Source organism: Rhinolophus hipposideros (genome assembly GCF_964194185.1).
Source record: "Rhinolophus hipposideros genome assembly, chromosome: 17".
NCBI lineage: Eukaryota > Metazoa > Chordata > Mammalia > Chiroptera > Rhinolophidae > Rhinolophus > Rhinolophus hipposideros.
In genome coordinates this window covers 55140256-55161780 of record NC_138063.1, presented here as the reverse complement: position 1 = coordinate 55161780, position 21525 = coordinate 55140256, and the positions used below count along the sequence as shown (strand labels likewise).

At 42.9% G+C, this 21525-nt stretch overlaps 1 protein-coding gene across 1 annotated transcript in view; it reads right to left on the bottom strand.

The window, feature by feature from the left end:
• Positions 1-21525, bottom strand: part of LDLRAD4 (low density lipoprotein receptor class A domain containing 4) — a gene marked incomplete at its 5' end in the record, with an annotated part of 627426 nt that overhangs the window by 368223 nt on the left and 237678 nt on the right. The window contains one exon of the mRNA XM_081078517.1: positions 350-814. Within this exon, the coding sequence (XP_080934643.1) occupies positions 350-389 (40 nt within the window). The remainder of the gene's footprint in view (positions 1-349; positions 815-21525) is intronic.

Below are 21525 nucleotides of genomic sequence, written 5' to 3'. Positions count from 1 at the left end.
TCATTCCTAGAGTCTTCCCAGTACTATAAAGAAAAACACATTCCCTATACATTGCTCTACAAGTGATTTCCTTCAGTGAACAGTGACTTGCAGGATATTATGTTTGCCCTATTACTTAACAAAAGCAGAATCATAAAATATCAAATACTTTTTCATATTGCTACTTAGAAGGAAAACATGTTATTATTTTGTAAAAAATCAGTCACCATCGCAGCCTAGGCCTTGAATCTGAATGGTCTTCAGTTCATAAATGAAAATGTACATTCATTTTAAACAGTTGTTTGGCATTTTATTACCTATCAACTAAGAATTGAAATAAAGTTTTCATTTAAGTGTGGAGGATTCTCACCTGTGAAAGCATTTGTGGCCTGAAAACCAGCTTCCTGCATACTGCTCCTCAGACAAACTTGTGTACCAACTCTTAAGCTGTCCTGTCGAGAGGAAACTGCCCGGGCAAGTGACTCAGGTCACTTCCATCTTAGCTTGTTGGAGTCCATCGCTCTGCCCCTTCTGGCTTTTGGTAGCATTTAATGTCCACCTGCCCTGCTCCCCAAGAGCAGGCAGTACCTGGGACAGCACCCAGTCCAGGAGCATGCACACTTGGGGTACCGTCACGTCAGCCGTCCAGCCAGAGATCGGAAGCCATGGTGAGCCCAGGAGCAGAGGACGCTGTCCCACTGAGACCTGCTTTCCCACCTTAGAATGATGGCCTCCTCAGCCACTCAGCAGCCAGCATCCTCCACGGCTCGCAGCTGCTCCAATGGAGCTCAGTATGGTCTAATCTGCTGCTCTCTGTGCTTCGCCTCTCCCCTTGCTGAAATTAAAAAGAAAGCAATCACTTTCCTGGTGACCTATAGGAACATTAAATTTAGTAGACCTACAGAGACCAAAAAAGAAAAAGAAAAAGCCACCCAGGACTATGCTCATGACCACACTTTGGGCACTGGGGGAGCTCTCAGGAAAGGGTAGCTATGGCACTTTTGCCTGAGTGCCTATGAAAGGGTGGGAGAGCAAAACAAAACAACACAGGGTTCACTGCTCCAAATCTCTCTAAGAACAGTTACAAAGGTCATACAATGTGCAAATGTCCTTCCCCAGGTTACTTATATAGTTCACAGACACCTTGAAGAAGCCCAGTTCCCAAGCTTGTTCCCGAGGTCTTAGAAATGCAGTCTGAGGTTCATAACCACTGCCATCAGCCATCTGGGAAGGACTCAGGTTGAGAAGTTTTAAAAAGTACCTCTTAAGGGGGATACAAAGGCCCGTATTAATCTTTTTAAAGAGTGCAAAGGAAAGGCAAATTTAATTTTTAAACTATTCCATATATATTACATAATAATAAAAACATTTTACAAAATACTTTCAGTATTTCAATGTTGTTATATTATACAAGAAACAACATTAACAAGAATATCAGAAGCCCCAAAGACCAGACTTTTAAAATGGAATCCCTAACATTAATTTCCAGTATTGGAGAAAAACAATCCTTTTTTCATTACTATCACTTCATCTTAATCCTTTTACAACTTCACTATCAAACTAAAGAAAAAAAGAATTTAAGAAAACAGCACATAACAGAAAGGAATCCTCTGTTAAAACCTTCATGTTTCTGTGAATATAAATATAAGGTAATAAAGTAAAATATCACTAATACAGATTAACTATAAAGAAGACTTTAGGTATTAATGAAGAAATTTAATCATATTAAGAAATTCAATTGTACTGCCTTCACGCACCTGCAGTAACAATATCAGTTAAGGTGTAGCTCAGTGGGAGTCCTTAAGTTTAATGGATGGGTAAAAATTTTATTTTAATTAAAAATCATTTATGTAAATGGTGGTTTTGAAGTGCTTGAAAATGTGAGAAATGTATTTGCACTGAATTTAAACATTCCACATATAATGACGAACACACAGTAGCAGCATCCCAAAGTCCTGCACCAACTTCTAAAGTAAACTAATCACATACACTATTCTTATCAATTTTAGGAAATGGAATTTCCAGATGAAAACAAAACCCCGCCTGCCCTAAAAACCTTAATTTTCTTTTCCCTTTTCTATAACGCTCTCAACACACAGAAATGCTAGACTTTGTTCTTTCTCTGAACTCAGAGACAAACTGAAGGGTGGTGTGGTTTTTGTTGTTTTATTGTGGGGGGTGTTGTTTATATTATTTTGTTTCCTTGCAAAAGGTATGCTACCTCATGTTTTAAGAAATGAAGCTATCCTATATCATATTTCAAATGGCTATGGGAAAGATTGAGGCAGATGTGAATAGAAATAGAAGAAACAACAAAGTTATTTTTCTTGCACTGCCATTATCACACTCACCAATTCTTAACTTCACTTCTTCTAAAATAGAGGCATTACAACAGGTGTGGAAGAGTTCATTTTGAGGTCTCAGGCATGGTCTTGGCCAGGATTTTTAAGGTATGATGTGTGCGGTTCCCAACAAAGGAGGGAGGGACACAATTGTGTTCATTCATTAATAGATAACTTGTATACTCCTACATACACTCTGAGTATCCTCACATGAAGTTTTCAAGTTAAAATGAAACTAGAAGGGCTATAAATGTTTTCTTCCTAACCACTAACACCACAGAAAAGATACACTTTCTAGAAATATGCAAGAAAGAGATGGAGGTCTCCAGAACCTGGAGTCTTTCTTCTGTTCAGTGAGGATCCCAACCATCTAGAACAGGGCCAGAAACCCAGCCATGCTCATTAAGAAAGTGTCTGATGACCCAATGGGTTGAGAAACAGAGGTCTGCTTTCAAGCTTAATAACCAACAAAGAATCAGTAAAATGGCAGAGAAGCTGACAAATAGTGTCTCACCTGTTTGTCCTTCCTATCTTTCACTCTCATGTGGCTCCTGCTCATCATTTGCTGCTCACCTTCTAGTCTCAGCTCCAGCAACCCTCCTCAGAGATGCCCACTTGATCATCCCCCAGGCTAAATTCAGAATCAAGTTACTGGGCTTGCCAGCACTTATCATAGTTGTGGCTTCATACAAGGATCGTGACTGCTTACTGCCCATCTCTCTTACTAGACTTTAAGTACCACGAGGACAAGAACAGTGACTGGCTGACTCTCCATTTCCCCTCAGTACCTAAGACACTGCCTGACACCTGGTAGGCACTGTTAAACGCAGGTTTCTTGGATGGATGGATGGATGGATGGACGGACGGACGGACGGACGGACAGACGGATGGATGGATGCCATTGGTGTTCAAAGGGATACAAAGAGAACGGCTCAGCAAATACCCACAAAGCAAATCCACCCCAGGCTGTGAACTGACAAACAGCAGTTCCCAGACTGAGAGACTATTCCGCAGTTCTGAATCTGAGCCCCTGAACTGGTAAGAGCTTTTCTTATCACCCCACTAGTCAAGATGAGACAGTGATTGTGAGTAGTGATTTTCACTGCACTCACACTTCACAGAACATCCTATCCAGTAAAAGCCTATAGAGGTCATTGTTTTAAATTCCCTCAAGCCACAGCGAGAAAACTCTAACCCCAAGGAGGTTAAATAACTTAGCCCCCAAAATGAGTGTGCACGAGAGTCAGGACTAATGCGTGGGTCTCTTACCCTACAACCACTATTCTTCCCATGCTACTTCTAAATCTCAGGTAGTTCCCTAAATCAAAATGCCATTAAGTCTGATAAAACTCATATCAGGAAAACCACGGTGGAAAAAGAGAGGAAACATAAAGAAAGAGGCAACTTACCCAGGATGCAAGATCACAGAGTAATCCTGAGTCACATGTTAAGAGCCCCCTCTACAGCAAGCATACTACCATCATCCTATCGTCTACACACACACACACACACACACACACACAAGTTATTTATACTAGGAAGATGGGCAGGACTAACCAGGAAATAAATTAATTCAATATTGCACTTGAAAAATGTCATTAAGTCCCTCCCATACAGAGCAACAGTTACTAAGGAAATAGAGCACACCAAACGGAAAAACACCCCCACACAAAGGGACATTTTTTTAAAAACGTGAACACTCACAAAACCTAACCAAATAAGTTGTGGAATATGTTTGCTTTATCACTTGTTCATAAAAAACTTTTATAAAATGCAGTCCTCTTAGGAATCATTGGGGAATGAAAAGTTAATTGCATTCGACAGATCAGAGGTTTCCTAAAAGTACATTGAGAAAATAGACTTGCGCAATTCAAGAAACATTAGGGTCACACACTGGGCACAGATGCCAAAACCCAATAGAGAAATGAAACAGCCTTTTTTTCAAAATCTAGTAACATTCAAAGATTTTGTAATGCATAAAGAATAAACAATGCAGTTTCATTTTTTATTTCCTCTCACTGTGGACAGACTGTTTCACTGCCCTAGTATCGGTTACCTAGGTGACAGCTAGACTAAGTAGCCTGAAGGGCTCCAGGCCATAGAGACTCTGTGAGCTAAGTCCCCATGCCTGTGTCTGATGAGCCATCACTGGTCTACCCATCAGAGAAGTTCCAGGGAGAATGGAACACTGAAATGTGAAGAGATAGTTTTAACCTTAAAAATTAGGCATTGTTGTAAAATTTAAAACATAAATATTGATACATTGAGTTGTACTGTACTGCTTACCAAAAAAACCTCAACTATGGGCTACTTCATTTAAGTTAGAAGTGGCAATGGACTTTTAGTGAGACAGATGTGAGAAAAAAATAGAGAAAAGAAACCTGAGGATCCATTTTTGACCAGAGCTTGAATCGGGTGTATGGGGACAGAGCCCCAGAAAGCAGTTTCCAGGCTCTCGGCCTCATGTGGAGGGGTGCTGGTTCGGATAGTAGATGGCCGTCAGCTGTGGCTGGTTGGCCATCAGCTGTAGCCATTAAGCCACTGGCCACTGATATAACTGCCACGGCTATGGAGGGGAGCTGAGGAGAGTGAAGGAGGAGACTGAAGGAGAGTGAAAGAGAGTCGAGGAGAGTTGGTCGGTTGGCAGCAAAGTGGACAGCAGGTCGCACGTCGTATAAACACAGCCTCCAGTGAGACCATAGTAGTATGACTTCCCTACCTATGGCTCCGTGGGTGTTCCTTTATGGCCTCAACATGTCCTGCGTTCTTATGTGGGGAGGGGGAGCAGAGACCTCGCCAGACGCCATGCACGACACATGGCATAGTCGGCAGGATACGGTGCCGGCCAAAACTCTCCAAAGAGCGATGGAGCAGTTTGTGCGTATGAACACTCGGTCACAGGAAGACCAGGAGGAGCAGCTGCCGGAGAGCTTGATTCCCGTGGAGGGGTGGGAAGACGTGGATGGTTCCCCAACCAGCAGAGGCAGAGAAAGCGATGGTTGTTTCCACCCTGTGGGCTGGGAAGTGCTTGCTGTGTCAGCACGGATGCGGGACTTGTCCCAGGAGGAAACGCTTGCTGAGTCCTCCGTGGGAGATGAGGGTGAGGTCAAGGTCATCCCTCACCCCCAGGACAGCCCTGGCGAATGACTATGGACTATGGGGAATTGCCTTCTATCCCTGATTTAATGGACAGCTTGACTGTTTGTTTGGGAACATACCACCATGTAGTAGAACTGGCGGATGTTTGCTTTTGTGTCTTGACTGGCCACCATCGAGAATACGTAAGCACCTTGACTGTGAGCTGCTGTTGTTCCAGCAAGATACCCTGAGAGGCCCAGAGAGAGTGGCAGTGCCCTGAGAGCCCTGGCTGAGTCCAGGAAGTCTGGCTGTGTCCAGAGAGAGTGGCAGTGCCCTGAGAACCCTGGCTGTGCCCAGAGAGAGTGGCAGTGCCCTGAGAGCCCTGGCTGAGTCCAGGAAGTCTGGCTGTGTCCAGAGAGAGTGGCAGTGCCCTGAGAACCCTGGCTGTGCCCAGAGAGAGTGGCAGTGCCCTGAGAGCCCTGGCTGAGTCCAGGAAGTCTGGCTGTGTCCAGAGAGAGTGGCAGTGCCCTGAGAACCCTGGCTGTGCCCAGAGAGAGTGGCAGTGCCCTGAGAGGCCCTGGCTGTGTCCAGGAAGTCTGGCTGTATCCAGAGAGAGTGGCAGTGCCCTGAGAGGCCCTGGCTGTGCCCGGGGAGACAGGTGGTACCCTAAGCCCAGGAAGTCTGGCTGTGACCAGAAGTACTGTGGTGGTGCCCTGAGAAACCCTGTCTGTGCCCGGAGAGATTGGTGGTACCCTAAGAAGCCCAGGAAGTTTGGCTGTGCCCAGAAGTACTGGGGTGGTGCCGTGAGAAACCCTGGCTGTGCCCAGGGAGACAGGTGGTACCCTAAGAAGCCCAGGAAGTCTGGCTGTGCCCAGAAGTACTGGTGGTGCCCTGAGAAACCCTGACTGTGCTCAGAGAGCCTGGCTGTGTCCAGGATATTGCATTCACCTCCAGGTTCCTCGCACAGGACCCTTCATGGAAGACACTTGTCACATAGATTGTGAGGCAAGACCCTGTAGGGATGGAGTGTGGGGACAAAGCCCCCAAAAGCAGTTTCCAGGCTCTCGGCCTCACATAGAAAGGTGCTGGCTCGGGTAGTAAATGGCCATCAACTATAATCAGATGGCCATCAGCTGTGGCTAGTTGGCCGTCAGCTGTAACCCGTAAGCTATTGGCCACTAATATAAACTGCTGTGACTAAGCTAGCAGAGAGAATGGGGGGCTAGCAAGAAGATGGTGGCTGGCAAGCGTGGACTGCTGTTAGATGGCGGGTTGCAGGTTATGTAGATCCTGCTTCCTGTGTTTCCAGCCCAGCCGCCAGCAAGAATATATTGGTTTGACTCCCCTATCTATGGCTCCGTGGGTGTTCCTTTTTGGCCTCACCATGTCCTGCATTCTTATGTGGGGAGCGGGAGCTGAGACCCCGCAGGGGACCCCTCATGACAAATGGCACAGTGAGCAGGGTCCCCCGCACAACAAGGTGATACCCTGGCGGAGAGACCTCATGCTTCTCCAAATGAGTTCCTCTACCTCATGAACAGTTTAGACCTTGGCAACTGACAGTCTCAAGGCTTCCTAACAGCAAAAAAGGAGGGCCTTAGAAAAAACACAGTCCCTGCCTGCATGTCAGCAGTAGGGAAAAGAGCACTGGACAGGGAGTCCCTCCCCTGGTTCTGGGCCCACTTATAGGATTTTAGCCTGTCAGTTTCCCACTTCATCATTTGTAAAGTGAGGAGGTGAATTCAAGATCCCTTTTGATCTGAATATACTCCTATGGCTGTGTCTCTGGCCAAGGGAGACCGCACAAATGTGCATTAAAAGGACAAACAAGTACAGAAAATTTGGGAACAAGTCAGAGAAACGAGCTGCCTACAACTAGCGAAGGTTGAGTTGGGGTATTACTGATTCTTCAGGCTACTTTTAATTTCTGTTATTCAGGGTATAAACAACTTGTAGCTTTTGAAATACAACCTCTAGGATTTCCAGTCAAGATGCTGGAGTAGATAAACGCTATGCTTATCTTCTCTCATGACTACATCAGTATTACAACTAAACTACAGAACACTCATCGAGAACTGCCTAGAGTCTTGCTGAACCAAAGCCTTACAACTAAAGATATACAGAAGAAGCCACCTCAGGACTGGTAAAAGGGTCAGACACAGAACAGGCACCCGCGTGTGACCACTAAAAATCAGGAGGTATATTTCAGCTGTGGAGGTCTCCACCCCTACTCCCCCAGAAAAGCAAGGGGTCCCAGCCCCATTCCAGGACCCCTAGCCCAGGGTTCCAGTGATGGGGAGAACAGTTCCCATAATTTCTGGTTGTGAAAAGCAGTGGGAATTGTGACTGAGTGGGATGGAGGGCAGCCACACTCCCAGGAGTTCCTATAAGTCCACACACGGACTTAGTCACTGATGGACTCACTTGCTATTATTTCCAGTGCTGGGGCAGCAGCCCAAAAGGTGTCAGGGATGTGGGGAGGACTTGAGCTGTCCGGCTGCAGGGTGAGGGCAGGAGGAGCAGCTTTCTCCTGGACGGAGGAGCTAGTAGAAGCCATTGTTTCTTAGCTGAGCCCTCCCCTTCCCGGCATGCAGATGCAGGCTACTGCCATATCTGAGACCCCATCAACCTGGCTAACACCACCTGACCCTGGTGATTCCCTGAAACCTTGCTCCACTCAACTTGCAAGCCCACTCAAGACACTGCCAGTGGCTTTTTCATACAAACTGCCTGCTTTGGCTCATGATGCTGACTTTCCTAAAGTCTCTCAAAGGTTCAAAAAAACCCAAAAAAGCAGCATCTGTCTTTGGCATGTCCCATATCTCTAGCTGAGCAGCCCTAAGCCCGGCACTGGCAGCAGCAGCCTTGGTTCACAGCTTGGCCTCTCAAGGCACCTACAAGGGGTTGGGGTAGGTGAAAAAGGGGAAGTGATTAAGAAGTACAAATTGGTTGTTACACAGTAGTCATGGAGATGTAGGGTATAGCATAAGGTATATAGTCAATAATATTGTAATAACTATATATGGTTATCAGGTGGGTACTAGATCTGTTGGGGTGATAGATGGGAGAGGGGTTGGGGGCAGGGTAAAAAAGGTGAAGGGATTAAGAAATACAAATTGGAAGTTACAAAATAGTCAATAGGATGTAAAGTAAAGCATGGGGAATATAATCAATAATACGATAATAATGTATAGTGCCAGGTAGGTATTAGACTAGTTAGGGAGATCACATCTTAAATTATATAAATATCTAACCACTATGCTCTACACCTGAAAGTAATATAAAATAATGTTGAATGTCAAAAAAATTGCAACCTCAAAGCCATCCTAGCCCCACATATCTTAATGGACTCCAGTTACTTAGGCCACTATTTCAGGAAGCAAGTTCAAAATCTCAAACACCTGTTTCAAATACAAACACAAACTAGAAACAGCAAAAAGTGGCAATTATGTTAGAACAACCTTTAAAATGTCACCTTGGCAAATATGATACTTGATAAATCCTGAAGGATCTATAGTCTAGGGCTCTACTAAACCAAGTTGGGTAAACTTTCCCCAAGATATAATTAAGTAGGATAACTGTCCCTTGTGCATCATGAGTCTATAAACTATCTCCTCATACTATCTAGGAGTAAAGGAAGCCATAAGGGGTCATCTGTCCTACCCTTTCATTTGATGGAGGAGGAGGAAGAGGCTCAGGGAAGAGAGGGGACATGCTGAGGGTGACTGTGGTGAAAGCAGAGATGGGACCAGAACCAGGTGTCAGTCTAGGTCCAAGCTTCAAGTTCTCCCATTCACGAAAACGGGCCCCATACACGAAAATTGGCCAAAAGAAGAAGCTGCGAAAGGGGCAGTGTACATCTGTACCAATTGCCAGTGGGGATGAGGGAATATTGAAACTATTCCTACTTTCTCAGGCCCAAATCGGACCATGCCCACAACACCAACGTGCCCAAAAGAGAAGGCAAGGAAAGGTCAAGGTCAGACAGTCCTTGGGCATGTACATTGGAAGGTATGTGACCTAGTCTGAGCACATCACGGTCACTTCATCTGTGGATGCTAGCCAAGCAGAGGGCAGCTGTGTGAGAAATGGTTACCTACTCCCAGCCCGGTGTAAGGGGCACAGGCTAGTCATGCCAGGATTTGGGCCCTGTGATATTCCACACCTAGCCCTTTTCCCCTCCCCAAATTTCTTCAGAGAAAATCAGCTTACAGTGGACATGACAGGCAAAGAAAAAGAGGGTCACTTCATGCAGGGAGCTAACGAGTGTGAGCAGAAAGGGAAGGGGGGCTGTTGCTTCGTTCCTTGGTGAGAGTAGAAGAGAATATGAACTGATGAGCTATCTGCACAAAACAATTTTTGTCCTCCTCGCACACACCCTCCAATGCCCTTCTCGCCCATCAATGCCTGCTCTGCCAAAGCCAGCACTCACAGCTCCCCACACCAAGCCACTGTCTGCCTTAACTAATGGCAGGCTTCCATCGGACACCTGCATGTAGCCCATAACTTTCTCTGTTCTTTGGCATTCAGACTGCCCCACAAGTTGCATATTCTCATTCACTATTTCAACAACTATTTGTAGGGTCATTACTCTAGCCGGGCATTATTTTAGGTGCTGGGAGATAGAAGTTAGAAAACAAACCAAGCTCCTGTCCCCATGGTGCCTATATTCTCGCCTCTTTCTATGGCGGTGTTTCTAACAAACCTTTTCTTGCTAATCTTTGCATCCTCAGCATTGACATTAGGGACTAGAATACAGCAGGTCCCCAGTAAATGTGGTTATACTGCACTGAATTACATCTGAGCTTCAGCTGGGTCATCTTCTTATCACTCTGTTAACCTCTGTCATGCCTCAGCTGCACAAAGTACCAAGGACACAATACGTAATGAGGCTGCTGGCCACAGGGCACTCAACCCCTAGAGGGCACTCCATGTGGGGAAGTGCCAGCTGGGAGTCTGAAGCACAGGGAGTGCCAACCTCTCCAATATTTAAAACATACTCTAATGAGAATTTTAAACACAAACAGGCCAGAGGACAAAAGGCCAGGCTCTGAGTCAGACTACCTTGGGTTTACTTCATTCTAGGCTATGTGTGATTTTGGCAGTACTTAACCTCTCCAAACCTCAGTTTCCTAATCTATAAAATGGAAGCAACAAGGGTACCTTCTTCATAGAATTATGGTGCATTTAATGAGGAAACATACACAAGACATTGGTCACTAATAAATGTTAAAGAAATAATAGTGGCTACAATGATAACAACTCACCTCAACAGATGACTAATAAATTATGTCTTTGAGAATATACCCCATCCACCCTCTTTCAATTGTTATCAGACCTAATCGGACACATTTTATCTCATAGCTTCTCAGGTGATTTGTACTGTTCATTTTTTTTTTAAGTTTTCAATAGATAAAAATCTAAGCTCTGTGTGTATATTCCATGGAATACTACTCTGCCATAAGAAAAGATGAAATAGTGCCATTTGCGACAACATGGATGGATCTTGAGATTATTATGCTAAGTGGAATAAATCAGAAAAAGTGAAGAACCATATGACTTCATTCATATGTGGGATATAAAACTGAAGGCAACAAAAGAACAAGATAAGCAAATAAAGAAACAAAAACTCATAGACACAGAAAACAGTTTAGTGGTTACCAGAGGGAAAGCGGGGAGGAGGTAGAAGACAGTAAAAGGATCAAATATATGGTGATGGAAGGAGAACTGATTCTGGGTGGTGAGCACACAATGTGATATGTAGATGACGTATTATAGAATTGTACACCTGAAATCCATATAGTTTTTTTGACCATTGTCACCCCAATAAATTTTAATAAAAATTTTCATTATGTATGCAAAAAAAATCTAAGCTCAAAATCATTCTATGTTAGCTAAAATTAATAACAGAGAGAAACAGGGGAAAGGATACAAAATTAGAGAAAATGTGTGGGTGAGGTATTTGGTATGAAATGTGGTAGAAAAGAAGAAAAAAAATGACAAAAAGGGAACTTGCCTTTAAAAGGAAAAAAAGCCTCTCGATAGTCAATCTTTTCATGTTTTCATATTGAAACATCAAATTTACAAACAGCAATAGATAGTAATAAACAAATTTAAACAAGGTTTAATATCCCCTTGCCAGAAAATAATCATGCAGGGTCGGCCTTTCTTCTGTCCCTTGCCCTGTTTTGTTTGTTCCCTTTGGAAAATGCTGATTTTTTAAGCCCTTTATGTGCTTTTCTTGAGCTTTGACAAGGCCCCACGAATGAACCTGCACATAGAGGACATCCTACCAACCTTTCCCAACAGCTTAATAAATTCAGTGCTCCTCTACATAACACGAGGTGTTGGAACAGAACCGCTAACACTTTAAAAGCTAATAAGGGGCCGGCCCGGTGGCTCAGGTGGTTAGAGCTCCATGCTCCTAACTCCAAAGGCTGCCAGTTCGATTCCCACATGGGCCAGTGGGCTCTCAACCACAAGGTTGCCGGTTCAACTCCTCAAGTCCCGCAAGGGATGGTGGGCAGCGCCCCTGCAACTAAGATTGAACACGGCACCTTGAGCTGAGCTGCCGCTGAGCTCCCGGATGGCTCAGTTGATTGGAGCACGTCCTCTCAACCATAAGGTTGCTGGTTCGACTCCTGAAAGGGATGGTGGGCTCTGCCCCCTGCAACTAGCAACGGCAACTGGACCTGGAGCTGAGCTGCGCCCTCCACAACTAAGACTGAAAGGACAACAACTTGACTTGGGAAAAAGGCCTGGAAGTACACACTGTTCCCCAATAAAGTCCTGTTCCCCTTCCCCAATAAAATATTTTAAAAATAAATAAATAAATAAATAAATAAATAAATAAAAGCGAATAAAAATTGATCAACAATAAAAAAGCCGATGCTCCCTATAGAAATGAACAATCTGCATAATTTCATTTCTTGCATTAGCAAAGGAGTTTCTTCAATGTCTCTATTTACAAAGCTCCAGACCAGCTCCATACTGGCCTCTTTAATCAAAACACACAGGGAATGCCTACATTTTTCATTAAGTAGTTTTTCTTGTTTACTCACTTCACTTTCTGAAAAACATATTCCATTAGGAGGAAGAAGAAAATTTTCCACTTTACAGCTTTTTACAACTCAATACCCAGTTTGACGTGGGTAGTAGTGGATAGAAATACTCCAATAATGTTTTTCTTAGATATGTGCAAAGAAAAGTCTATGTTGTCTGGAACAGACATGGGAGAAGGGAGACATACAGTGAGTATCTGTCAGGCACGTCCCCAACACCTGGGGCCTGCAAAACTCTGACCAGCAACCAGCAGAGATCAGTGCTCAATTTAATGCAAGTACAATTGTGGGTCTCTCTCTCTCTCTCTCTCTCTCTCTCTCCTCCTTTCACTCCTCCCCCGCCTCTCCCCCCACCCACACACACAGTTGTTTAGCAATTTGTGCCCTGGAAGAAAGACTCCTTATTGCCTGAATATGCTGATCAACAAAATTGAGGAGAAGGCCTGCTTACCTGTGGAGAGAGAAGGAGGTTTCCATTGTCTATAGAACAGACACAGATACAGACCCATCCCATATCCTCTTAGAACTTAAACTTCCACTCAACTACTGTGTTGTTTTAGTTCAGGGAACCAGAAGAAGAAACAATATGCAATGTATCACACATCCCAGGAAGATCTATGACAGATTCTATGACTACTTTAGAGAAACCACAAGTTCTCATGTAAAAGCTAAAGCTGCCATTTGAGACATACCAAATTCTGGAAACAGAACTCATTTAGCCCAGTTAGTTAGCTTTGACGGAACAACTTAATCTGATCCTAGAAATCCAAGATGAAAATTTCAGCAGATATCTGAAAAACGTAACACAAAATGGTACTGTCTGAGGTTGGCCCCCGGAGGTGATATCACTAGCAGCAACCAGTCTGAGAGTGTGACAAACGAGCTCTCGGTGGATGTTACACACAATAATGAACGTTACATCTGCGAGAGGCCCCAGCACACCAAGCCATTTGACGAGCAGTGCCTGACTCCACATATATTAGGGAAACACTGATTGAGTTTCACGTCTTCCTGGAAGACTGGATGAGGCAGGGCCATGAAAGTGCATCTGTCCTGAAGAGCAGCTGTTGAAGGGGGCAGAGAATTCAGGGAAAGGCTGCCTGGTATTTACTAATGGGACTACACAAACCCTGTCCCTGTGTGTTCTAGAGGTCTCCAGCCAAGCAGAAAGAGTTCATTAGACCAATTTCCGCTGCCTTGGTAACAAAGGCTATGCATGTACTCTTACTCAGGGAAAGAAAACAAGTATTATTCCTGGGGGAAAAACCACAGACAGGTACTTCGTGTCCCACCCAGGAGGCCAGGCAGTAGAGACGTGCCGTCCTGTCATATAGAATTGTCCTCTCCAGAAGCCCAGTGTGATCAGAAGCAGTCTCTTGCAGTACCTGAGGCCATGTGTTTGTGAATTAGTGCAGTTTGCTCAGCTTTAGAAGCACTTATCAGTGCCTACAGAAACTGTCTCATTCCGAATAGTATCCTCAACTGAGTATACTCGTCAGTAACCTTGATGCTAAGCGAACCTGTCTTGCATGTCCACCCTCAGATCTGGACACAAGAATGCCTGAGATACCACCAAAGAAAACTGCAGGGCTCTGGCAGCAAGAGGAAATTTTAACCATCAAATTTGGAACCCCAAATCACTGTTCTTGTTCTCATCACTTGCTAAAGTTAGCTACACAGTATATGTGATGCCTTTCATGATCTAAGTATGCCAGGGACCCTGTCAACCCAACAGAAAACTTTCTCTGCATTTAAAATAGCATCGTCTTTCAGTTCTTCCTTTTTTTCCTCTCAAAATCTAGCTCTTATTTATTCCCTTCCCTTCTGGAGTTGACAAGCAGGAACTGACTTATTCTAATCCCTGTTCTACAGTGGAGTCCTCAGCAAGCTTCTTCAGAAAGAGGCCCTGAGAGGACCAGAGTGAGGCACAGGTGATGGAAGGGAAGGGAAGGCAGGAGGACAGGAGGAGACTTTACCACAATGTAAAACATCTCCTCATTCCCTCACCTTCCCACAGTCTAGTGAAATAAATTGGTTCCCTCAAACAGCAAGAATGAGGATTTGATTTTGTTCCTCATAGGACAGCAAGCTGTTGCTGCTTTCCACCAAAATACTCTCTCTAGGCCAGTGTTCCCAAAATACCCCAAGAGGAAGCATGCAATCATCAAAATTAAATTTTGCCCGTTTTGACTTTAAATATACTGATAAATACATTTAAAATAGGAAAATGCCCATATGTAAACACACAAGACTAACATCAAAGAGCAAGGAGCTGCCTGTTTATTTGGGCTGGCTGTTTGGAGGAAATGACAGAAATGGCTGGAGGCTGGAGGGAGGGTGCTGAGAGCAGCTCCCGATAGGTGACAAACTATCTGCAAGTCCCCTTGGCACTGACACAGATGCTCACTCCATGGAGCCCTGTGCTCAGAGGAGCCAGCATTGCTCTGGGGTCAGACAGGGCTTAGAATGACAATTCTGCTGAGCAGCCCACCATACCCTACCAGGCAGATTATACATCCTCTCTGAGCCTCAGTCTCTTCATCTCTCAAATGAGGCGTTAATATAATATAACTGTAAGGCAATTGTGATGACTGAATGAGAAAATACATGAAAGACATGAACATGGCATCAGAATATCTAGCAGGCCCTCAATAAACAGTTAAGGCAGTAATGGGGAGCAGGGAAGAGGGGCAGTAATTACACTGTTTTCAGACCCTTGGAAGATGTGTAAAACGGGTGGTCAGTCAACCAGGCTGTACGAAATGTGGGAGAAAGAGAAGGGAAGGGAAAGGAAAAATACAGCATCTCAATGAGACCCACAAAACGCCACTCTGTGATTGAATACTCAAAGAGTTAAAATCTAGGGCCTATTAGATTAGAATTTAATATTCTCATCTTCAAATAATTACTTAAATAGGTCACATCAGGTATGTTTACCTTTTTCCTTACGAAAACTTGTCCATTTAACTAGGGCATCCACCCTGCCCTTGCTAACCTGGCCCCTCTTTCACTCCACTAGGCCTTCATTCCACACAGCCAGTCAATATTTACTGCACACCCACTAACTGTTGGGATTCCCCACATCAGAGAAATCACTCCTATTAAAATGACTTCTCCCTTCACTTCTTTGAGTAAAAACATGTTATTATATTCAATAAAACTATACAAGAAATAATAGCTAAAGATGACATTTAAATAACTTATATCAACACCTAAAAATGGTTTCCTGGAAGAAAAGGAAATAATTGGCATTTTCAAAGATATTTTAAGAGCTCCATTTCTTTTCTTTTTCTCCTCCCACTTCCCCTCACAGATGAGTCATGGCCACATTCAGAGCCACACAGGCCCCTGGCCTAGAGATAAACTTGGGTCAAAGAAGGTTTTATAGTGAGGACAGAGACCATTGAAATCTGAAAGCAGTCTAGCTACTCTACCACCATCACTTTCTCTTCTGGTTCCCATGGAAACAGAACTCAGATCGCCAAAAACAGGGTAAAGATAGCACCATGCCCAGTTTCCCTGAAATCTGTTTCCATGGGAACTGGAAGAGAAAGGAATGGGAGGCTGGGTAGCTAGACCGCCTGAAAATCTCCATCCCTGTCAGGTGGGATGCAGGCACTGTTGGCATATTAGTCCAGTGGACCATAGACGTCCACGGGCTCCTCAGGTATGATGTGTCCACTCTTGAATGAAGTATGTGAAAGGGAAGTTCACAGAAGGCTAGACTATGGGACCAAAGCCAGCTGCAGACCTCCAAATACACACTCAGCAGTGATTCACCTCCTCGAACATCCCTTTACCAACCACAGGTGAACCAGTGGTTCCCACATCTGGTCGGGCAGCAGGATGACCCTAAACCTAGTGAATCAATATCCCAAGGGACTGAGACCAGAATTCTGTAATTTTTAATCAGCCCCAAAGGTGATTCTGGTGCTAGGTCATTCTGGGAAACCAGTGATCTAGACCAGATGTTCCCAAAATTTAAGGTTCTCATGAATCCTGTAGGGACCCTGGTGAAATGCAGATTCCAGTTCAGCTGAGATTGCATTTCTAACCAGCTCCCAGGGAATGCTGATGCTGTTTGGACCACATCTGAGTAGCGAATATCTAGACTCCAGTGAGTTAGCCTCTAGACCCTTCTCCATTGACCAAAGATAGAGACTACAGCTATTCCCACAGTAGCAACTTATTCCCATCTTTAGCCATCAGTCCACACCCAGGCCAGGCCTCTAAGGCAGACAACTCTGATGATGGGGGTTGAAGAGGAGTCAAGTCATGCTTCACATTACCCTCCCTCTACCTGTTTTCTCTGCCTCCAGAGACAATCTGTGTGGATAAGAAGGTAACACAGAATAGTAAAAAATTACATATAATCAACAGGGGAAAGAAACATGACTATCTCCTCCAAATCTGATTTCTCTAAGAAAAGTAAAAGTAAATTCTACATAGTTGAAGATAAAACTAGTGGTAGGAAATACGTGAAATATTTAGAATATTTATAAATACAGATATTTTATACCCAAAGAGGAATGGAACTGTCCACATGTCATTTTAGAAGAAATGAGAGAGAATTTTGAAAACTACAATTATTAATAGAAAGTAACTCAGCCAGCCTTAAAATCCCTAGGCTAAAATAAAATGTACAGAGTAAAAGAAGACTCCACATTCCAGCTAAAAGTATGCAGAGTAATACAAAAGTAATGTTTATTTCTATACTGAACCACAAAATAGTTTTAAACCACATAAAATGCCAGTGTGTTATTCAAAAGCAATTCACTGATTTTCTATTTTAAGAAATCTCCATTTTGCTTATATATATATTTGCTTATATTCAATTAGTGGTTGAATACATATATGTATATATATATAAAAAGTGAACTATTTCTGTTTGTTTCATTAAATACATTTTGTATGTCCATTTTTGTATCATCTTCTTGATAAAGCATTACATATATTAATCTTTGAAAATTAAAATATGAGCAAACAATTTAACTTGAGAAATAATCTTCTGATTATAAAATTGTAAAAGGGGAAAAAATTCAATTCTTTGATTAGTCAGCACACAAGCAAGAAAGAGAGCTCAGCATTTTGCACAGCACTGTAACTGCAGGCAGCCAAAGAAAACTTCACACATACAGTCTGTGACACACATTTTCATTCCAATGAGCCAAAAATATACATAATATTTATTTAGACATGTGTGTATAATGTCACATACAAACTTTAAAAAAATGAGTTAGTTTTGAGACTCAGTTGCTTTTTAGGTTCCCAAAGCACATGAAACCAGAGTGCTACTGCTACGATAAAAAAAAATGAAGTCAAAATGAGGGATTTCTATGTTTACTTAAAAGACAACAACATACATACACAATAACAAATTAAATAGCTGTAGTAGAGGATGCCAAAGGGGTGTGAGCTGTTAAGTGCTCCATTAAAAAACTTAAAAATAATTGGGAATAAATGCAGACATGCTTACACAGAGCTCCACTGAAATCTGTTAGTTTGTGAGACCCTAACCAGAGAATCAGTTGTATTTACTGTGTACGTGTGTTTACTTTGTATTTATATGAAGAAGCAACTGGAGCAGGGTCAGCAAACTTCCTGTAAAAGGCCAGATGGCAAATGGCTTTGCAGGGCATGCAGTATCTGTCCCTACTCCTCAATTATGTCATTAAAGCATAAAAGCAGCCACCAGGAACAACATATAAATGAATATGTTATGTTCCAATAAAACTTTATTTATAGAAACAAGCACTAGCCTATGAGCCATAATTTACCAACCACTGGACTAGACTATAAACTCCTTATTTGGGAGGAAATATTCAACTTCCTCTCCACAGTTTCAGGAAGGGAGGAGGAAAAAATCTGCAGGATCTGTCTGACATCCATTTTTCAGTCACCACTGAGGCATCTATGAATTCTCTATACCCTAAATGTTCTAGCATTTCTCAGCACTTATATACCAGCTCTATGCAGATGCTACTAATGAACATATAACTATTCATTGTGTGCTGTTTGTATTTTCTGTACTTTTTCTTGAATTTACCTTGTCTCCTTCACTAGATTCTAATAGTTCCAAGGGCAAGACATTTTTATTTGCATTTTCCCTCGGAATTTAGCTTTGTGGTGAGTAAAAGATACTACTGACAAACAAATCCTCCCTTCTTCTCAAAGGATAGGTAAAAATATGAGTAAACAAGAAAAAAAAACCCACCATCTTTTATATTAACCCCAATGCAACTTGTGGCAGGGAGCACAATCTCAGGTCTACCTTATGAAGGTCAAGAGTATATATAATGGACATGTTCACCAGAACTTCCTGAAGGTTAAGACTGGCCTTATCTGATAGTGTCTCCAGCTACTGCACATGGAAATATCTATTGAATTCAACAATACATAAAGTATGATGAACTGTATAATGAACTCATCTAACTTCTTACACTTGAACAGAAACGTGGAATCTAGAAATAGGAAGTGCTCTTAGATATCATCCAGTTCAATTCAATGTTCTTCCCATGTAAGTAGAAATTATGACTCAGGTATCACCACAAGTTATGCAAAGCTGGGCCTAGACCAGAATATAAAATTGAGCTAAATCTGATGCTCTTTTAAACATAATATAGAAATTCTTGCTGTTTTAGGGAATCCTATAATGAATCTGGCCTCATAAACAAAAACATACATTAGTAAAAAGTTGTTTGTTTCCTAATTGAGAAGTTCCTTGAATCTGACAGACTCAGTCTGTCTAATAGAAGGCACACCAGTAAGTATTCACAGTGTTTACACAGGAGATTATGACAATCCGCAGTGATGCGACAGAGACAACATAAAGTTGTGGCTTGGGATCCAGCGGCAGCAAATATGGAACACCATGCCTTTGGGGACAGCTCCAACCTCAGAGCATGCTACATTATCCTATGTCTCAGCTGCATTTCACAGCCTTCATTCTCAGTTTCTCTGCAGACTGTTCCCGTGAAGCAACAGAGTGAGATGAACACAGGCAGTAATTTCCAGAGCCATCTAAATACCAAAGGAAGAGAACCTTCTCTGTAGCCATTTCTGCCTCCTGCTGCTGGAACCTGGTTTTTCAAGGAGAACGAAACCTTCTTGGAGGCACTGGCTTAGTTTGAAAACCTTGGTGGCATATTCTGACGAGAAAAGATAGAAGGATCAAAAATCATGAAGGAGACAGTGCCCACATCTAAAATCAAGGCCTGATGTCACAGAATATGATCAGCTCCATGGACCATTCCAAGCTGTTTCCCTTGGCCATTCTGGCAGAACAGGAAATTGAAACAGCTTCACCTTTTGAGTTTTTATTATTGTGAATAAAAAAATTGCCTTATAGAGGTGACACAAACTAAATTATATAGAGTCCATATAAACTGACTGACACAGAGCAGGTACTCAACAGTGTTTACTACTGAGCATCATCATAACAGGAATCATTAAGGATAGTCAATACAGTCAACTCAAATAAAGGCAAAGTGAAAAGTAGTTTTCAATGTGTTCACATGGGGCTCATTGATGACAGTGTTTAATCTCAGCCTACATTCTCTAAGACATATAACATAATCTCACATGTCCACCCTTTGCCTTTTCCTCTGAGCCCACGAGCATAGTAATAGAGGCCACAAGCCATGTCTCTCTGAACCTAGGACTCTTAAGTTCCTATAGGACAATGTTTCTCAAACTTTGGGTTGTGACCATTAGTGGGCTATTTAATTAATGTAATGGATCATAACCAGTACTTTGTTTTTAATAGAAAGGGAAAGAGCGTACATCTCAGGAAGTAAGGGTGAGTATTGCCTCAAGAATCTGTCTATACCATGATATATACGAGGTCAGACAATTAAATTCGCAAATTCATTGCAAAGATGTTGCTAACTTTTTTGATACCACAGGAATTATTCATTATGAATTTGTACCAGCTGGACAGTTAACCAAGTTTACTATTTGTAAGTGCTGAAAAGGCTGTGTGAAAAACTTTTTGCCAACAATTCATGGCTCTTGCATCAAGACAATGCACCAGCTCACACGGCACTGTCTGTGAGAAAGGTTTTAGCCAGTCAAACAAATAACTGTATTGGAACACCCTCCCTACTCACCTAATCTGGCCCCCAATGACTTCTTTGTTTACCCGAAAATAAAGGAAATTTTGAAAGGAAGACATTTTGATGACATTCAGGATATCAAGGGTAATACAATGACAGTTCTGAATGCCATTCCAGGAAGAGAGTTCCAAAATTGCTTTGAAGGGTGGACTAAGACACTGGCATTGGGGCACAGCTTACCAAGGGGAGTACTTCGAAGATGATCATAGTGATATTCAACAATGAAGCATGTAGCACTTTTTCTAGGATGAGTTCGTAAACTTAATTGTCAAACCTCATATGTGGGTGCTGGTATCTGTGTACCAAGTCACAATTTAACATCTATTTCTTAATGTGAATCAAGGTCAGGATGTAAAATTCATTTCTTACTGAGAAATATTATGTTGTTAATACAGATCATCAACGCATCTCCCTGTGGATAGACGACTTGCAATCAGGAATTTAATTAGTGGTTGAATATTTAAAAAATCCATGTATTAACTAGTCCATATAATTTAGGAGACATAGTCTACTGACAAAAACTCCCCAGAAGACCCACAGTTCCAAGCATGAGCCCTGCTCCTGGGTAGCCAGTGTGGCCAGGCAGCAGAGCTGGGATAAAAGGGACAATCTTCACAATTACCCCTTATTTTAAGATGAGGCAGCTTGGTCATCAAAATGGCATGAGGTGAGCCTCTGTAAAGCTACACTAGAATTTAGAACTAATTGAACAACAATAACTCCACAAAGGATTCCATGCACAGCAGACATGCAAGACGAAGAGGCCCACTACTGAATTCACCTAAAGGTGGGAGAACTGCGTGAGCGGGGGAGGAGGGAAGGGAGAAGTGTGGAGCAGGAGCCGCATGGGCACAGGACGCAGACTTAGCTCAGTGCTCCGAGCTCGCTGCATCCCGGAACTACCGCAGCTGTGGGAGAGGGAAAAACTCGAACTGCTAAGGCTCCATTTAT